This window comes from Maniola hyperantus, chromosome 16 (genome assembly GCF_902806685.2).
Source record: "Maniola hyperantus chromosome 16, iAphHyp1.2, whole genome shotgun sequence".
Taxonomy (NCBI): Eukaryota; Metazoa; Arthropoda; class Insecta; order Lepidoptera; family Nymphalidae; genus Maniola; species Maniola hyperantus.
This window is the reverse complement of record NC_048551.1, coordinates 9,392,284-9,411,349: the sequence shown is the minus strand read 5'-3', so window position 1 is coordinate 9,411,349 and position 19,066 is coordinate 9,392,284. Positions and strand designations below refer to the sequence as shown.

Sequence of the window (19,066 nt, the reverse complement as noted above, 5' to 3'; positions counted from 1 at the left end):
ATTCAATAAACATGTTTATTATTTGTTACCTACCTAGTAGGTACCTACTATATGCTACAATAGAAAAAAAAACCGGCCAAGTGCGAGTCAGGCGCGCGCAAAGAGGGTTCCGTACTACAGTTGTATTTTTTCGACATTTTGCACGATAATTCAAAAACTTTGATACATAAAAATAAATAAAAATCTGTTTTAGAATGTACAGTTGAAGACCTTTCATATGATACCCCACTTGGTATAGTCACTCACTTCGAAAGTTGAAAATACTAATTATTATATATATAGATTATATAGACCACAATTTAAATGTCAGCTATAAGATCTACCTACCTGCCAAATTTCATGATTTGATTGATAGGTCAACGGGAAGTACCCTGTAGGTGTCTTGACAGAGAGACAGACAAACAGACAGACAACAAAGTGATCCTATAAGGGTTCCAGTTTTCCTTTTGAGGTACGGAACCCAAAAAAACCGGCCACGTGTAGCAGCCTCATCGAGGAAAATATTACTATGGTCCATATTGGCACTGATTCACACTTTTAGAGTTTTCGCATGCTCTTCTTACTAATGTAATATGAAAAGGACAGACACAGTTTGACAGTTCTAAATTTAATTTTTAGATGATAAAACCCGTGATTTTAGCGCGCAGTCGCGAACCTACTGTTTAAATTTCTATTGTGCACTGAAATTTTGAGTCTTTAAATGTGAAAGTCATGTTCCGTTCCTTTTTTAGCATTAGTAAAAAGAAAAGTATGCAGATACTCTAAATTTAGTTTAGAGAGAGACTAGAGAATCCTAGTCCATATTTAGAGAACTTTTTCTACTAATTATGAGTTTATGACCACAATTTAATTTTTTTTTTGTGTGATGTAACGACAAATTCACAGTTTTCAGATTTTTCTCCGAATGTCTGCTATAGGACCTAACTATCTGCCAAATTTCATGATTCTAGATCAACGGGAAGTACCCTGTAGGTCTCTTGACAGACTGACAGACAGACAGACAACAAAGTGATCCTATAAGGGTTCCGTTTTTCCTTTTGAGGTACGAAACCCTAAAAACGCATAACAATTGACATTATTGCAACTTTTTTATTTGATTACCTTACCTACTTGGTGGTAAGTGATTATGCAGTCTAAGATGGAAGCAGGCTGTGTTCGCACTTCGCAGCGGATCGTATTGTATATCTACCTAATACCGGTAAAACTACATCGCATGGTACCTAGCACCACGTCTTTACCGTAGGTTGGTAACTTGCCATGGCTGAAACGTAAGCCTCCCAGTGTTAGAGACAATATGCAGAGAAACTTTCAGCTTTTATAAAATAACGAATATCTGGCCCTCACTGGCTCTCTCTCTCTATTAAGTCAATTAACACAAAATTAGTGCCATAAACGGTATCTAGTAAGCCCCACAAAGCATGGAAACATGAACTGTATATAACTCAATCAGCCCGCACTAATTAAATAGGTACCTACGTAGAATATGTTCGTTCTACAAAGGGAACAATAAAAGTGATCTAGTAACATAGGAATTCGGAAGCCTTTGTTGCTGGTTGATTTAACACAAGATTAATGGTAAAGTAAAGAGAAACTTTACGGCTAAGGGTCATGACACATCCGCACTGCGTAGCATCGTCACCATCGTAACATGATGCGGCGAAATGCTGATGAGATATTCGTACTGTCATACGATTTTCACTGAATGAAAGCCTCTAGCTCATTTGACATTTATTTTAAAACAAGCTGATGCACGCGACTTCGTCCGTGTGGAATTAGGTTTTTACAAACCCCGTGGGAACTCTTTGATTTTCCGGGATAAAAAGTAGCTTATGTCACTCTTCAGCTGATCCGCCCGGCTTTGCTTGGGTATAATTTTGATAGGTTTATTATGTACGTAATATTATGTAGTGTATGTCCATCTGGAAAAAAAATACTTTTCAAATAACGAAAGTATTTTTGAAATCGGATGAGCATTATTGGGGATTAGGTAAGTACAACAATACTTGGAAACCTTTCCTCTTGATTATATTCGTGTAGATTTAGATATGGACTACGCTAGGTGTTGATGCGTGGTGTACATGAGGTTGTCCGTACCTATCTGGAAAATAACTGTTTCTATTTTGCCATACGATGCCTCTGCATTATTCTATGTTACGACAACGACGACGCCGTGGTGATGTGTCCCGACCCTAATGGGAAACTTTACTACTAACTCTTGTTCTCAGGTTTAGATTATGTTAATTGATGGACAGCAACATCTACCAGTAAACGACTTAATTGGATTAATTCTGATTTATTGTTCTACTGCAATAGGTAGGTAGCTTATTTCCCGCCTAACTAAGTTAAATTTTCGCTTCATAGTTTCGCCCTAGTAGGTAACTAAAGTTATTTACAACTAGTTTGATGAGAGAACGAATGGTTGAGGGAGTAAAACCAACAAACAATTCCACGTTTAGAACATTTTGAATACAGTTTGAACTTTGAAGCTCAAAGTGGTTGTTTCGTTATTATGCTGCGTCATGCTACGCTACGTTACACTTTAGGTATGCTTTGTACGTTCCCAGTTTATTGGATTGCAAGCAATGACTTTATATCGCGGATATGTTACGTTCATACTATAATAGAGAGAGAGCCAGCGAGTGCCAGACCTTCGTTATTTTATAAAAGCGGAAAGTTTCTCTGCGTATTGTCCTCAACACTGGGAGGAACGTTTGTTTAGATCATGGGGCTTTGGAAGATAACAGGTAATAAAAGTGTGAAAAATCTTACGTCACAGTACCTATAAAGTCTTATTAGAAATCACATCATGTATTGCTAGTTGCCACCCACTTAGTGTCGTGGCAACCCCCTGCCAGACACCCAACTTTTGGAAAAGCACCCTTATCGTCAGTTAAGCGCTAATCCAACGCTGTGTTTACCGCTACGGAATTTAGAACTAGCTTTTAACTACGGCCCTGTATTTTAGGTCACCAGTAAGTAGGTATATGCGAAAACCGAATATAACCTCTGCGTGAAAATTATGTTCATTACACTGACTGACTGAACGTGAATGATACCTACAATACAATTACTTACCTACTCGCGAAAGCTAGGTTCGCAGAATTCGTTTGAATTCTAAAACGAGACAGAACTAGTTAGAAGCCTTTAGGCTAGATATGCTAATGGTTAATTACTGTCTCGCCTATTTCAAGTCACATTAAAGTTAAATGTCCCAACTCCCACAATTTAAATCCTGCTACATGCGAGGAAGGTCGCCCATGCGATGGACCGACCAAATTAAGTTTGCTGTGGACGGTCCCTCGCACGAGTGTACCTATCAGCAGCCAGCAGCAGCCAGGCCAGCAGGGAGGATTAGCGAATGCTCCTAAGGCGTAATCTGCCCTCAAGACGTTGGTTCGTTGCAACCACGACCGCTCTGTCAAGAGGGTTACGACGTAGAAGGAGACATGGTATCGCATTAGTATAAGTAGGTACCTATACTATCTAGATTTTTGTACAAATTTTTCCGGCGCACACGGTGACATGTGGCCTATATCATCATCATCATCACCAACAGATTGCTGGCTCACTAGTCACTACTGACGCGTGCTCAGTAGTGAGCCAGCAATGGGTTCATTTCATTCACACATTCACCACCCTTCCAGCATCAGTTTTCCCCACCTGCAATTTTAATATTAAGTTTATTAAGTTTTATTTTATTTTCACATATCAATTAATGAAATATTACATGTTACATATTAAATTGGATATTATTACATATTAAATTCCATATAAAATACAGATAAAAAAAACAAGTAATAATTAAGTAGACCTAGGTCTAGTAGACGTAATATGGGTAGGTATTTCAAGTCACAAAGTACAAAGCTGTGATAGCCTAGTGGTTAGGACGTCCGCCTTCTAATCCGAGGTCAGGGGTTCGATCCCGGGCACGCACCTCTAACTTTTCGGAGTTATAAGCGTCTTAATTAATTAAATATCACTTGCTTTAACGGTGAAGGAAAACATCGTGAGGAAACCTGCATGCCTGAGAGTTCTCCATAATGTTCTCAAAGGTGTGTGAAGTCTACCAATCCGCACAGGGCCAAAACCCTTCTCACTCTGAGAGGAGACCCGTGCTCTGTAGCGAGCCGGTTATGGGTTGATCATGATGATGATGATGATTTCAAGTCAGGAGTGAATAGGCATCTTCTAGACAAGCGAGCTCCATCTTGTAGGCTGCATCATCACTTGCCCGCAGGTCTGATTGCATCTCACCTTGGTATATATAACCTTATAAACGTAGACCTTTAGGATTTAACTGCAGTTGGTGATATAATCCTCTTACTAAAATATAATATGAAAATAGTTTTCACTGTTTCATACAAGTATTTCAGTTAAAGCTAAAACCTGCACTGCAGGTATCTGGATCCGGGTTAAACACACAAACAATTTATTAATTGCTAAAAAGTTATCTACAGAAACGGTTTATCTCTGGTTTGCATAAAATATTTAGACATTGGACACGTTTTCAGCAAAGCGCAATTTCAACGACTGCCATAATATATTATGTCATGTTATGAAAGTTAGTTAAGTAGTATTAGTACTTTTGCACCTACTTCAAGCATTAGTATGTGTGTAATCCTTTGTAATAAAAACTAGTAAATAAGCTGCGATAGCCTAGTGGTTAGGCAGACACTTCTAACTTTTCGGAGTTATGTGCGTTTGAAGTAATTAAAATTAACGGCGAAGGAAAACGTCGTGAGGAAACCTGCATGCCAGAGTTCTCCATAATGTTCTCAAAGGTGTGTGAAGTCTGCCAACCCGCACTTGGCCATTGTCTTGGTGAGTGTCCAACCAGACCAGACCAGAAATTTAGAAATTACAAAATTCCAATCCCATGCCCGGAATCGAACCTTGGACCTCCCACCTATAAGACCACAGTGCTTACCACTGCGCCAGGGAGCTCCTAAGCCGTGTGGATTTGGAAAGTTTTCAAGCGAGCATAATAACAGAAACTAGAAATCAAAGCATAAAGCTCGCTCGCTAGTCGCTCGACTTCAACATACATACACGTGTAGAAACAAAAGTTATTTTTCACTTTGTAGTGGTTTTGGAAGTCGGTTTTTTTAATATTTTTTTTATTTAAAGTCAGGTGCACAGAAAAATAGAATATACACAATACGCGGACTTACAAAACCTACTTGGACTTGTAGGTATATTGAAAATTGTTAATTTTGCAAAACAGCTAAACGGGAAACTACGCGCTACGGAACCATACCATACACTGCGCCTGGCCCGACACGCGCCGGTTTTATATTATAACTCCGCAGCCAATTTTAGATAATATTATGTTCGAAAATTTGATATAAATGCTTGTAGATACGTCGTAAAAGACTTCAACCGATAAATATATTCTTTAGTATTCTTTCGTATACAAAACAGTAAATCAAGTGCCTACTGGCATTAGATAAAAGCTCGAGCTATTGAAATATAAGTAAAAGCATTTTATTTCAATAAATAATAATATGTAAGTATACGTATTGTTATATTTTGGATGTATGTAGGTGTTTTCCCATAAAAGTATTAAGTCCCACCATACCAAACATAAATGAATAAAAAAGACTTGCCGCAAACACAAGCCAGCTTTGATGCGAATTTCATGTATAATTTCCATATAAATGGGGTTGGGACGTCTGCTTTGAAAGGGCTTTTAGTACATAAAACTAGATTTATACGTAAACTTAGACGAAAAACTCCTGAATGAAGTTTAAACCCGGGGGAAACTTAATATGCACTGCGTTTAGCTAATACTAAGAACCTCGAAAATACCTAGGAATAAATTAATTGGAAAATAGACAAAAGGTTTTTTTGTTTGTTCTTTCCAGTAGAAACAGCGTTCCTATACAGTACCTGGTAGATTTACCTACTACATAATAATGATATATACCTAAGTCTCAGTTAGTATTGGCATACAGCACTATGTATAAAGTAAAATAATTAGTCAAAATATAATGATAATAATATCCCCCCGACCGAATTTTGGCCACGGAGGACAATCTCCATAGAGATTAGCCAACTGCGCGGTAGATAATTTAGGTATACACCAGCGGCGAAGAGTCAATATAACACGATTCCTATCGGCTTCCCTTTAAGAATTGGCATAATATAGCGTAAGTAGGTACTATTCACATAAATTCGGTAATACGTTCGTAAATACAAAGGTTCGAATCGTCACAAATGCTAAATTTTTTTTGTTATTACTAATTTAAGTTAAAAGCATAACAGCTAAGGTAAGTAACATACACCTACAGTCCTACACCATACAAGCCGTAAAATATCGGATTCCCTAGTTAGATTTTTGCTTAGTATTTATCTATTTCATTTCCCTAGCGAAAGCGAAAGGAGCGAACTAGGTCTGTCTCGCTCTACGGTTGGAGCTCACCAATTTAATCTGGCCCAGTAGCGAATACGAATGTGGAACTCTGACAGGTCAGACAAATTTGGCGTAGTTAAGCCGCTAGAATCCGAGTTACCGTATTATACCTCCAAATTAAAAATTATATTAATAGTATTATTTTAACAGGTACATGCTACTATTTTGAGTATTTTGTATTTTGAAGGGTGATATTGATTTTGATTGATTATTATTTGCTTTTGTGAAGCGTCCATGCACGTTTGTTTTTAAAGTTGTTAGTAGTGTTTTATTTTGATATAATAAATTGGGGCTAGTGATTAATAACTAATAAGTGTAAGTTCGCGGTAATTTAGATTCAGTTTGGTAAGTCACCATCAGAAATTACCTTAATTTACATAGATTGTTGTTTAACAGATTTCCTGTTACGTAACGATAGTAATTTTTCTAAATCGAGTTTTGAAAACAAAAAGCGTCTTTAATCGATGGGGAACAGCTGATATTCTTTTAGGTAAGTGGGTAGGTAGGTACCTTTCCGGCTTCCCTTTTTCAGATTTTCACCCTTCGCCACTGGTATACACACACAAGTGTACCCGGCAGGAAATATTGTACATCGACCTTTAGAATAAGATAGCGGTTTCGTAGAGCGTTGTCTCTGTCGTTCAGGCCGACAAAAGTCACATAGCTGAGTGACAGAGACAACGCTCTACAAAGCCGAAATTTCATTCTAAAGGTCGATGTACAATATTTCTTGCCTTGCCTGTTACTGTAAGTTACTATGTATAAGTTACTGGTTCTTCAACGTATTTCCTCAAGTCTGAGTTGAACACGTAAGTAGAGAAATTAATATAAGCGTAGCTCTCTCCATCGCCTGCAGAAGTTTCTCTCTTACCATCTGAGTTATCTTATCTTGATATTTACATAGTCAGCAATAAACTAGATACAATAACTTGCTGTTCGAAAAACTTCTTTATATTTAAGGAAAATTTCATATTCCTTAGTAATAAAGGAAAAACAAAGCAAATTCCAGGTAAAAATGGAGGCAATGACTCGCAAGCTTGCCTCCCTCGAGGTCCTTAAAAGTGGAAATGCTATTTTTCAAGTTCACAATAGCACTTAAGTGACAGGTGCTCTGGGTGGTCCTACTGTCTTTATTTACATAATAAAACAAGGAGTGAGGCAGGACTTCAAATAATGAAATTGCTATACCTACTATAGAATGAAACTCACGCTCTCAACTCACTCACGGGTGACGTGCGGGTGTGCGGGGCGTTCGCCCGCCTCATACCCTGATTGCCATCTGAACCTGTCGCGGACTATAGGTACTGTACAATTTTGGATCGTCCATATACCTAAACTAACTATTTTTATGCTTTGATCCATCGGTAAATCAATATATAAAATATATAAAAAGCATTTTCATAATGTCGACACAAATTAACGAGTAGGTACTGAAGTAAAAAAAACCGGCCAAGTTCGAATCAGGCTCGCGCAACGAGAGTTCCGTACTACAGTCGTACTTTTTCAATATTTTGCATGATAAATCAAAAACTAATAATTAATAAAAAATACTAATTATTTGTTTTTAATTTATTACATGTAGAAAATGAAAATACAAAAAACAAAAATACCAAACTTATTCTAGAACATAAAAATTACAAATCGAAAATATCATCTAAACCACCGCCACGAGACAGGGTGCCCAGAACGCTGGCAGCGTTACCTCGTTGAATGGCCAGACTAATATGCTGACCGAGGTAACTGCCAGCCGTCCGGTCCCCCGTGGATTCCGCGAGACGGGATGAAAGGTCCTTAAAAAAGGATCTAGCATCCTCGCCCCACGAACCCATGGTCTCCACCCCAAAAGGCACAAATATGAAACTATTTTCTATATTCTCATATTTGCGCCTTTATTATTTGTTCATGAACACATTTTAATGGGTAACCACAGATTCACAGTTATCGGATTTATTTTTGTTCCTTTTGAGGTATGGAACCATAAAAAGTCCTGAATTACTTCACTTCGCCCGCCGACCGATCACAAATCTTGCGGGCGACGCGTGACGCCTGAAAAGCTCGCGGGCGTACGGGGTCACACGAGTAGATATCTACTCGTGTGACCGCAGCTCGCGCGATTCTACAAGTTGCCCGCCCAGTGCAGCGGGACCCGCAAACAACCGCATACTCCGCGGGAAAAAATCACGTCGTGAGTTCCTAGCTATAGGTAGCCTTATTAATGAAGTTTCTTTGCTAAAACTTCTTAACGATGCGGAATTTGTGCTAGGAGCTACGAATAACAAATTGTTATTGGTAGGATAGGAATGAGTTTCACAACAGTGCAACATGTGGAGTTTTTTGAAACATCGACTTTCGTCAGAATAATATGGTCGGTCAAAACTGTGGAACATTTCAAAATATACTCTTTATTTCAGTTATTGACGGTCGAAGTTTATGGAAATTTTAGATTGGTTTAGTTTGGTTTTAAATTTATCATGAATAGGGTAGCCGAACGGTGCCAAAGGGACCCCAAAATGTGAAGGGTCTGTTAGCGGGCTGTATTTCATGAACCTATTGGGTAGAAAGTTGAAATTTTCACAGACTGAAAATAAGATGGAGAATTTCAAAATGGCTGCCATGCAAATTAAAACAAATAATAGGTAGGTACCTAGTCGCGGGCATAAGCTAGTAAAATGATAAACAAGTACTAGTGGTTTACCTTGTGAAAATATTGTATCCTTGCAAAAGTGCAAACTCGATGTGACTATGAGGTATTACGTGATCATTTTCCCAATAAACCAACAGAGAGATATCAATAATTCTCGCAGGCTCAATAAACAATGGTATTGTACCTATTTATTTGACACAAACAATAATTCCATTTCAATTTCCAATTTTCTTTAGGGTGCTTGTTTATCTAATAGTCTGATTGGAAATTGAGAAATTATGAATGGGATGTACAGTTTCGGAATACATGTACCTAATACTAGATAGATGATGCCCGCGACTTCGTCAGCATGGATTTAGGTTTTTTACAAATCCTGTGGGAACTATTTGATTTTCCGGGATAAAAGTAGCCTATTGTGCTTCCCCGGGATGTTAGCAAGTAAATTCTGTACCAAATTTCATCAAAATCGGTTAAACTGTTGGAACGTAAAAAGCTAGCAGACCAACAATCAGATAGATAGACAGACAGACACACTTTCGCAATTTATAATATTAGTATGGATTACGGCTGTGCAATTTGGATAAAATTCGAAGTGACAGCTTCTGATTCCAACACAAGAAATTCCTTTATGCAGCCAGCAATTGAAGCCAGGACCTCAAAACCGACGCTCTTATTCGGATCAGAAGATTTTACGTCTCACCAAACAAAACCAAATTCGAGAGTCGAAATACTTCCGCGTTACAGAAAAATGGACCTAAACAGCCACTGATTTTAATTTAGCAATGTTTCCGCTTGGAGCGCTGGCTGTAGAAGTGTGGACAAACTTGAGCTTTAAAACAAGGCTCTTAAGATCTAGTTTACTGAAACGCGGAAGTATTTCGACTCTCGAATTTGGTTTCGTTTGGTGAGACGTAAAATCTTGTACTACGGGTACAACCTGTGCACAATACTCTTTCGGTACAATTCTAAGTATTCTTTCAGGGGAAGATTAAGTTGGTCGCCATCAGCCATTTACTTAATCTGAAACTTGAGTACCTCAGTAATTCTCTTAATACCTGGTAAGTTAATCACTTTATAGCTTAAAACTTAATTCACTTAATGCAAGCCAAAATCCATATTTATATCCATACTAGCTAATGCCCGCGACTACGGTCGTGTGGATTTAGTTTTTTGGAAATCCCGAGGGAGCCCTTAGATTTTCCAGGTCTTTAACTATAACCATGCAAGAAATCATGTCGACCCGTTGCTCCATTGCGACGTGATTAAAGGACAAACAAACAAACTATCGCATTTATTATAAGGGTAGGTAGTGATTATAAATGCGAAAGTGTGTGTGTCTGTCTATCTGCTACCTTTGTAGGGCTCATCTGTTTAACTGACGGGTTTGGACGGGTACAGATGTAGTTTGCATTCCACATGAACGAAGAAGAGGGACTATTTTCGTACTTCCTGGAGACGGACGGTTACTTTTATCACGGAAAATCAAAGAGTTCGTATGGGGTTTTTAAATCCTGAATCCACGCGAACGAAGTCACGGACATCGTCAAGCGTATTAATATATCAGTTTCATGGCAAAGTTCACAACTTAAAAGCTTTCGTAACTTAAGTTGTACGCAACTTGGTCCCCAAAAGACAACTTACAGGCTTATTTTCTGGCTGCAATCTCAGATGCTTGTGTGACTTTGAAAATTAAAAGTTATGGAGGCATTATTCGAAAAGTTTTCTCTTACTGCCAAAACACTGTCGTGTCTGTGAATACAGAACAGGCTCATATTAACATACAAAACGTTATTGCTCATATTTATTTTCTCATCTTACTTCAGCGGATACTCCGTGAATTGCGACTTACGAAATACTTTTAACGTCACCCAAAGTTTAGGCAGATCAGAATTAGGTAGGTCATTAAAAAAATCATTGGCATTTACACAATCGTTTTCTTTTATTATGTCTTTTGTACATAATAAAGTGTAATCGATAGTTAACACTCGAAGTACTTAACGCAGTAATATTATAATGTGAAAAAGTACATAGTACGTTATATACATATAATAAAAGTGTAGACTTGAAACTTCGACACTTGGCCCTCATTTGTAGAGCGCTATCTTTTCTACTCTCGTGCGTTTTGTATCTTCTGTCTTACTCATCACTGATCACGAATTTTATACGCAACATGTCTATAGTATAATGCCATTGACATCGCCTCAATTACTTTTTTTAAGAACATAGTTATTGAAGTCTAGCACTCGCAGCGAGATCATAAAAATAGTATAAAACTAAAAATATGTTAGTGTACTTTAGTTAGCGGTGTAATTATTTATTTAAAGTAACGTACGTTTCCTTCCACAATTAAACAAATTTCTATAGGCTTTTTGATATTCATTTGACATAACGACGTAAATCACGGGATTAATGCAAGACGAGAAGTACAATAGAATGTGGGCTGCAATGTTGACTGCAGGATGAGGGGTTATCCAGCGCAACACCTTCGTCAACACTATTGGAAGATGGCACAAGCAAAAGGATGTCATAATAGCTACAATCATTGTGCCTAATCTTTTGTCTTTGCGCGTTGGTAGAGAAATTTTAAGCATTGCCATAGATCTCTTCAACACGTTTCTTCGAATTCTCGGTGGTCCGGACTCTAAAGGTTCTTCGTCAGTATCACAAGTTGTTTCATCCGGTGTTTCTATTGTTGAGGTCCTAAAATGTTCCGATTTCACAGTTCCAATATCTTTTAAAGGTATCCCATTTACCTCGCTGTAATCACTATCCATAGCAGTGACTCTCACAGTTATTGATGACGAGTCACCTGTTAATGTATCTTGGTTACTTGAACTTGGAGAGTTCTTATTAGTATTCGACTTCTGAGATTTTTGGGTAGCTTTTCGTACTAGACAGAATATTCGTGCGTAACAGAAAAATATTGGTATACATGGTAAACCAAATGATGCTATGAATAGAAATTGCTTCGGGGATCTCTTGTTTTCATCGGGAACTATTGTGCATGATCCGTTTAAGGGGTCCAAATCAAAACTACCCCATTTTCCCAATAATGTCGGTATCAATGTTAGTATTGGAAAAAACCAAATGACGGCTAGCATAATTGCTAAATTTCGGTTCTGATAAATCCTGTAAACAAAAAATAGACATTTTGAAAAATCCAACACTCAGTGATCAGTCTCAATCGGAAAAATACCAATGTAACAAAAAAAAAACAACAACTCTTGTAGATTTTTCCCCAAGACACAGCCTTGCGCCACCTGAATTCAGCGGTTCCCTGAGACTCGCTTGATGTTGTCTGTCCAACTAGTGGGGGTCTTCCAACAATACGCTTCGCGGTGCAAGGTCGCCATTCTAGCATCTTAGGACCCCAACGCCTTTTGGTTTTTGAACTATGTGCCCTGCCTATTCTCACTTCAGCCTCGCAAACCGCTAAGATATATCGGCTACTCTGGTTCTCCTACGGATCTCCTCATTTTTTGATTTGATTATGTAGGTTGTAGAGAAACTCCGTGCCTAGCTTTCTTCATCGTAATCTAAATAGTAATAATATAATGTGATAAGTTTTCAATTAAGATACTTTTAATAACTACGCACTCAATATCTATTCCTAAAAATACAGAATTGTAGGTACCTACTTTATTGAAAGGATAATAATACTAGATAGGTCACTTACTTGCGATATATTCTAGGGTAAATAATGATGATGTATCTGTTAACTGTTATAGCCAAAATGGTGAAAATAGAAACTGCAACGAGGGTGTATCTCGCAGGTGGGTACAGACGACAGAGAAGTCTGCCATGTGTCCACGCACGGTTCCAGAATGTGGTGGCAGCGAGCGATGGAGTTATACAGCAGAATAGCAGGTCGGCACAGGATAGGTTCATTATAAATATCGCAGTTGCGTTGTGTACCTATAGAGAAAATAATACTTGATCGTGGCAGGCATGACTACGTTATGGAATTACACTACTTATTACTTTACAAAAAATTAAAATGTTTCATTTATTTTTTGTTTTTTTTCATGAACCTACATACATGTACATGATAGGTTTTAAATCTTAATCATACTAATTATTACATAAATATGAAAGTTTGTTTGTTTTTTGGTTTGTTCTTTAATCATGCCGCAACGGAACTACCGATCAGCGTGATTTTTTATCTGGATATAGTTAAGGACCTGGAGAGTGACATAGGCTAGTTTTGTCCCGGAAAATCAGAGTTCCCACGGGATTTTTAAAAACCTAAATCCACGCGGACGAAGTCGCAGGTATCAGCTAGTAATAAATTATATTATATATGTGAAAATTTGAATGTTTTACTCCTTGCCTCAATGACCCGATTTGTACTTAGACTACTTTTGGTTCCGGAAAATCAAAAAAATTCCGCGGGAATAACGGGAATAGCGTGAAATCTAAATAATGGCGGACTATGTCGCAGGTATCATCAGCTAGTAGGTACATAAACCTAACAAAATGTAGTGGGAGGGTTTAGCATAATAAGTATCGCATGCTGCATGTTCTACGTCTACCATACAGATATAGATATCTCTTATTTTACGGATTAGTATTTAATAGCAAATTAAGCTTATAGGTACCTAATGTTCATTGTTTAACTAACTATATTACACACTAATTTTACTTGTTGTTTAGTTCCTTGAAGAGGAAAACTACACATAAATACTTGTATACTGATACAGACTATTATAATTAAATATTAACAACGTATAGAGTAAACCCAGTAAACCACAAAACGTCATCAAATTACGTTAAGTAACATAGATTTAAGATGAAATTCATTCTTTTAATTAAAGAAAGAGGAAGCAATAACTATATCCCTGAATCAGCTCGTTGACTACCATACGGCAATGGCAAATGGATTGAAACCAAACCCAAACCCAAATAAAACCAAAGTCTGCGTATACCACCTACGTAATAAGGACGCAAACATGGAACTTAACATCACATGGCAAAACACAAAATTGACGCATAATACATAGATTCCCCGAATACTTGGGCGTAACCCTCGACCGAAGCCTGACAATGGAACAGCTCTACATGAAACTCAGCAAAAGGTCTGCAAACGCAACAACTTACTGAGAAGGATGACTGTGATCCAGTAGTTAGCAGGATCAGGTCATGTACTGACATAATATATTTTAATTAACTGAGGTCTGACAGCGTTGTATGCTAACGCTACTTGAGGGTGTAGTACGTTGCGGGGAAGTAGGAGTCGAGGTAACACTGGGTGGTCGTGTAACTTAGCATTGACTTATAATATATCACTATGTAGTAGGTAATTTTTTTTTAACAATCTGGTATTTGACAACAATCAAATCAGTATCTTTTTATCAAACGTCAAAACACGTGCTTAGTAGTATGCAAGCTTGAAGAAATGAAGTACAGGCATGTGACCTCACAATGATTTGATGTGCTTTTTTAGTTCAATCGATAATTTATTACATCTAAAACGAAAGGACGTACGTATTTTGGAAGACTTTCTATTTAATTATAACTGAGAAATAACTTTATTTTTGACATAGGCAACATTTCTATTGCTTGTTATAGTTTAAGATCATAAAATTAGTAGGTATTCTAGTAATACACTTAGGTGGGCACTTACTCTTTTATATCTCGCCAATGCTAGTATAGTAATAATATTCCCAGGGATACCAATAATCATTGAAATCACACAGCATGCCGATGCGAACGTCAGTAAGCCGTCAGAATATCCTTTATATAGCTCGACTGCAGCATAATCAGCATCATTCACAAGCTGCCTTATAGTATTATTTGTAAAATCACCACTTTTATTTATTAAAGAAGCCATCCTGAGTAGTAGTTATTTAAAATATTTTTTTCTTAACAATAGAATTAATGTTATTTATATTTTTGTTAAAAGTTAACAAATAGGTAGGTCTGTACTTTAACTACACGTCTCATGTGTAAAATATAACTTAACATAAATGATTGATTGCTCTAAGCATTCTATTTGTTTTCCTGCTGACCAGTTTTATGACTCAGAGTCATCATTTGTGATTAATGTAAAATTTAATTCATTCATTTAAAAATCAGCTGTTTCTTTAAGTTTTTTAGTGTTCCGTGATAAAAATGGAATACACGTAGGTACATTTATTTATATTATATATTATTAGGTAGGTATCTAAAATTTCGTCAAGTCGCGTCGTCGATCGTCCGTTAGTTTGTATAATATCATAGCTATTTAATTTGAAATTAGATTAGGTAAACTCCAGAAAATCTTGTGATCCGTATAATATGCAGAGAATTGAAATGTAAACAAAATATGTATTTCTATTGCCGATATAACAACAAATAATAAAAATTTCAAAATGGCTGCCATGAAAATAATAAATAATAAAAAAGTGCTAATTCTTGTACGATGGTACGGAACCCTTCCTGTTCGACTCGCACTTGCCGATTTTATTATATTTTAACTTACTTGTAGTACAGTCTGGGATGAATAATAAGGATGTATCTATAGGGGTGATTTGGATACGCCTTAATATAAGGTATTTGAATTTTTCTTTTAGACGTCACATCCCTGGCCACCTGTATAGATATAAGAAGATAAGTACTTCATTGTTTTCCTCTTTAGGGTGTTTCCTTCCCGTTATTCTGTGTTGGTCAGTCATTGTATTATTTATATTGATGGTTGATGTCCTTTACATTAGGTAAGTACATACTTTACACTACATTATCTATTGAAAGATATTATAAAACTCTAGATATGCAAAGGTTATACAGAAATATTTAAAAAGGTGAAGACATATTTAGTGCGCTAGTGATGAGTTAGAGTTGACACAATACGTGTAGCGACAGGGGCAACATAGATATTGGCGAGGGGTTTATAGTCCGTACAAAATGACTCCTCACGCTCCATTTTAACTCTATGGGTCAACTGTCATGTTAAAAGTACGATTTGCTTTTAAAATAAGGATTAAAATCGTACTTTTGACATGAAATTTTAAACATAAAGTTAAAATGGCGCGTGAGGAGTTTACAAGTTATACGTACCTACCTAGTGTTACCTTGACCTTCCCACAAAAATCAAAAGAGTAATGGTCGTCATCAGTACTTCTCGAAGTAAGACTTAACTTTAAACTGTGGGCCAAACGTTTAAATGAGTCTGACGCAGTCACAAGATAATTCAGTCCTTTAACATTACGGGATAACAGTGTCTAATAACCGTAAAAGCAATCCGTTCTGACTTAAGTAATAAATCCCTGTAAGCTAGGACGGCCGCCTCTCGCAAATTCCTTCGGGTCCCTACTCCCTATCGGTGGTAAACCGTAAAAATTCTTAATTATACCTTTATATTGTTAAAAAGACCTTTGTAGAACAAATAAATCATTTCATTTCATTTCATTACATATTGTTCTATGCCAGTACGCACTGGGCCAGCGTGGCGGACTGTGGTCTAAGGCTTTTTCATTCTGAGCGAAGACCTGTGCTCAGTAGTGGGTCGGCGATGGGTTGATCATAATGATATTTGTTCAATGAATGAAGCGGTGTTAACCTAGTAGTTAAGGCATCGTCGGCCTCCTGGTCGGTAGGCTCGGAGCTCGATCCTGGGCACGCACCTCTATAACTTTTCGGAGTAAAGTAGAATGTGTGTTTTGTTTTCGATGAAGAAAAACATCGTAAGGAAATCTGCATGCCTGAGAGTTCTCCATAATGTTCGAAGTCTGCCAATCCGCATTTGTTCCATACAGGGAAATGTGACAGACTTACTGACTGATCTATCAACGCACAGCTCAAACCACTGGACGGATCGGGCGGAAATATTGCATGCAGAATGCACATTAAGAGAGAGTAAAATGGAGGATTAAAATAGGTAGGTATACGAAAGTCTATTCGTTTTGAAGTTATATCCATGAAAATTGGTATAGATTTAGCTTTCGATTAAAAATGAAGGAATGTGTGTTTCACAATTTTCGAAAATGCTAAGGGAAGTTTGAAGGGGCTTTCACATGCAGGTAGAGGGATTTACAACAAACGATCTAGGCTACACGGATATTTTAAGAACCTAATTCCACAAAAGCAAACGCTAGTCCTCTAGTAGGTACTATCTTGAATGTATTGACATTGCGATCTACCAATTATATCGTACGTAATGTTACATTGAATTAAAAACAAAACCGCCTCGCCGTAGGTATCTCTCTATTTGTTTTTCCAGTGTTAGTTTCCTATCAGTGATATATTATTATATGGAAGCTATCCAGGCTTGACTTGACGAGTGATTTATGTGTTAGGCTTTAACTAATTATTTCTGCTTAATGCATGAGCCGAGATTGGAGAGCGGCCGGTCACTCCTGTTCTGTTGTGTAATTAATCTGGCTTCGTGACCTAATTAATTATTTATACCTAAGCAGGGCTATAAGTACTTCATCATCATCAACCGATAGACGTCCAACTGGACTGGACTTATAGTACGTGACAGGTCGAGATGGCAATCGGGGTGGAGATGCGTCACACACCTGCACAGCCTCCGCGTTAGCCCGGTGCAGGATAGCGCGGGTGAAATGCGGGTATGCGGGACATCCCCCGCCTCATGCCCCGATTTCCATCTCGACCTGTCGCGTACTATAGGTTTCTTGTAGGGACTTCCACACGCCACAGTCTTGCGCATCCTGAATCCAGTGGCAACCTGCGACTCGTCCGTGCACCTAGTGAAGGTATAAGTGATCGCTGATTAGTAATTTACATATTAAATAGCTAAATGATGCTCGCGACTTTGTCTACGCGGATAATTAGGTTTTTAAAAATCACATGGGAACTCTTTGATCTTCCGGGACCAAAAGTAGCATATGTCCTTCCCCGGGATGCAAGCATCTCTGTACCAAATCTCGTCAAATCAGTTAAACGGATGGACCGTGAAAAGCTAGCAGACAGACAGACACATTTTCTTAATTATTAAAATTAAGTAAGGATCTAAGTTGGGCTTTTTTTAAATAACAAAGTGTCAAGAATACTGGATGCATTTCCGCTCTAAACAGCCAGGCTGATGCTTTGCGCAAAAATAAACCAGCCCTTCTGTCATCAGTCCCCAGTTAGCTAAAGCTTTAGTATGATAGTATGTCTCTCAAGTCGTGTTCTGTTAGTTCATTTTTTCTTTTTCTCCTTTATTTTCTTCAATAAAACATTGCAATCACCATCGTTCAAAGTATTGAAACCAAAAACACAAATAGCTTCGAGATTAAATGGGGCGCGATATTCCGATAAAAGCGTTAAGTGTTTATTTAGCCTCTCGTGACTCTCTCTATCGTTAAATAATACAAAAGTAAAATAATCTTTTTCCCAAAACGAATGATACGTATTATGATTGTCTAATTTTTCTACAAGTTCTCCAAGTTTAATTTTGTCGACTCCCTTAATTGTATTGTAGTACGCGACATAAGGTGCCGCAATATTTACCTGTTTAGATTGTTTCTCATTTAAGTATGTGAACTTTTGTTGTTTTTGAGGAAAAATAAACTCTTTAATCCTCAACCTTACTTACTTTGCATGCTTTTTCGTATGCAATTCGGCCGTGCGAACACGTACTACGAAAAGGGATGAACGATCCCGATCCTTCTTATTTTATGAGGACGCTCACACTGGATGCTAGTTAATCGTATCTACGTACAATCGAATCCTGGTGAGGTGGTCTTACATGACTCGGAAAAAATCGGAATCGTTCGTGTCTTTTTGTACGTATTTGTACGACAGAATTTCATACGAAAACGCATGCTAAGGGAGCGCAGCCTAATGTTGACGACCCATTGTTTGTGCCTAAACCTTTTGTAATCAACCGCACGGTGCAAAGGTTTTTGGTGATCGAATGAAAACACATGTAGGATGAAACGAACCACATTTACATTTTACAAGTTTGACGCTCGTCTAGGCCCAATCTATCGCTCCGATGGAATGTTAAATCTAAGGTTACCGTCATCACATAACGAATAGCGAAGTCAAAGGGTCTCTTGCTAAAAGGCAACCTTGGTAACCAA

At 37.7% G+C, this 19,066-nt stretch overlaps 1 protein-coding gene across 1 annotated transcript; it reads right to left on the bottom strand.

Moving 5' to 3' along the window:
- Positions 1 to 11,090: 11,090 nt before the first annotated feature.
- Positions 11,091 to 14,959, bottom strand: LOC117989311 (G-protein coupled receptor moody-like). Its single transcript, XM_034976653.2, has 3 exons — positions 14,680 to 14,959; positions 12,733 to 12,971; positions 11,091 to 12,185 (listed from the first exon to the last, which is right to left on the bottom strand). The coding sequence occupies exons 1-3, from the start codon at positions 14,884 to 14,886 to the stop codon at positions 11,375 to 11,377; spliced, it is 1,257 nt and encodes a 418-aa protein (XP_034832544.1). The 5' UTR covers positions 14,887 to 14,959; the 3' UTR covers positions 11,091 to 11,374.
- Positions 14,960 to 19,066: the final 4,107 nt, after the last annotated feature.

Coding starts and splice junctions, on each gene's coding strand:
- LOC117989311 (XM_034976653.2), bottom strand. CDS start 14,886: ATGGCTTCTTTAATAAATAAAAGTGGTGATTTTACAAATAATACTATA. Junction 12,972..14,679: donor CATTGGCGAGATATAAAAGA/GTAAGTGCCCAC, acceptor TTTTCTCTATAG/GTACACAACGCAACTGCGAT. Junction 12,186..12,732: donor TACCCTAGAATATATCGCAA/GTAAGTGACCTA, acceptor TTTTGTTTACAG/GATTTATCAGAACCGAAATT.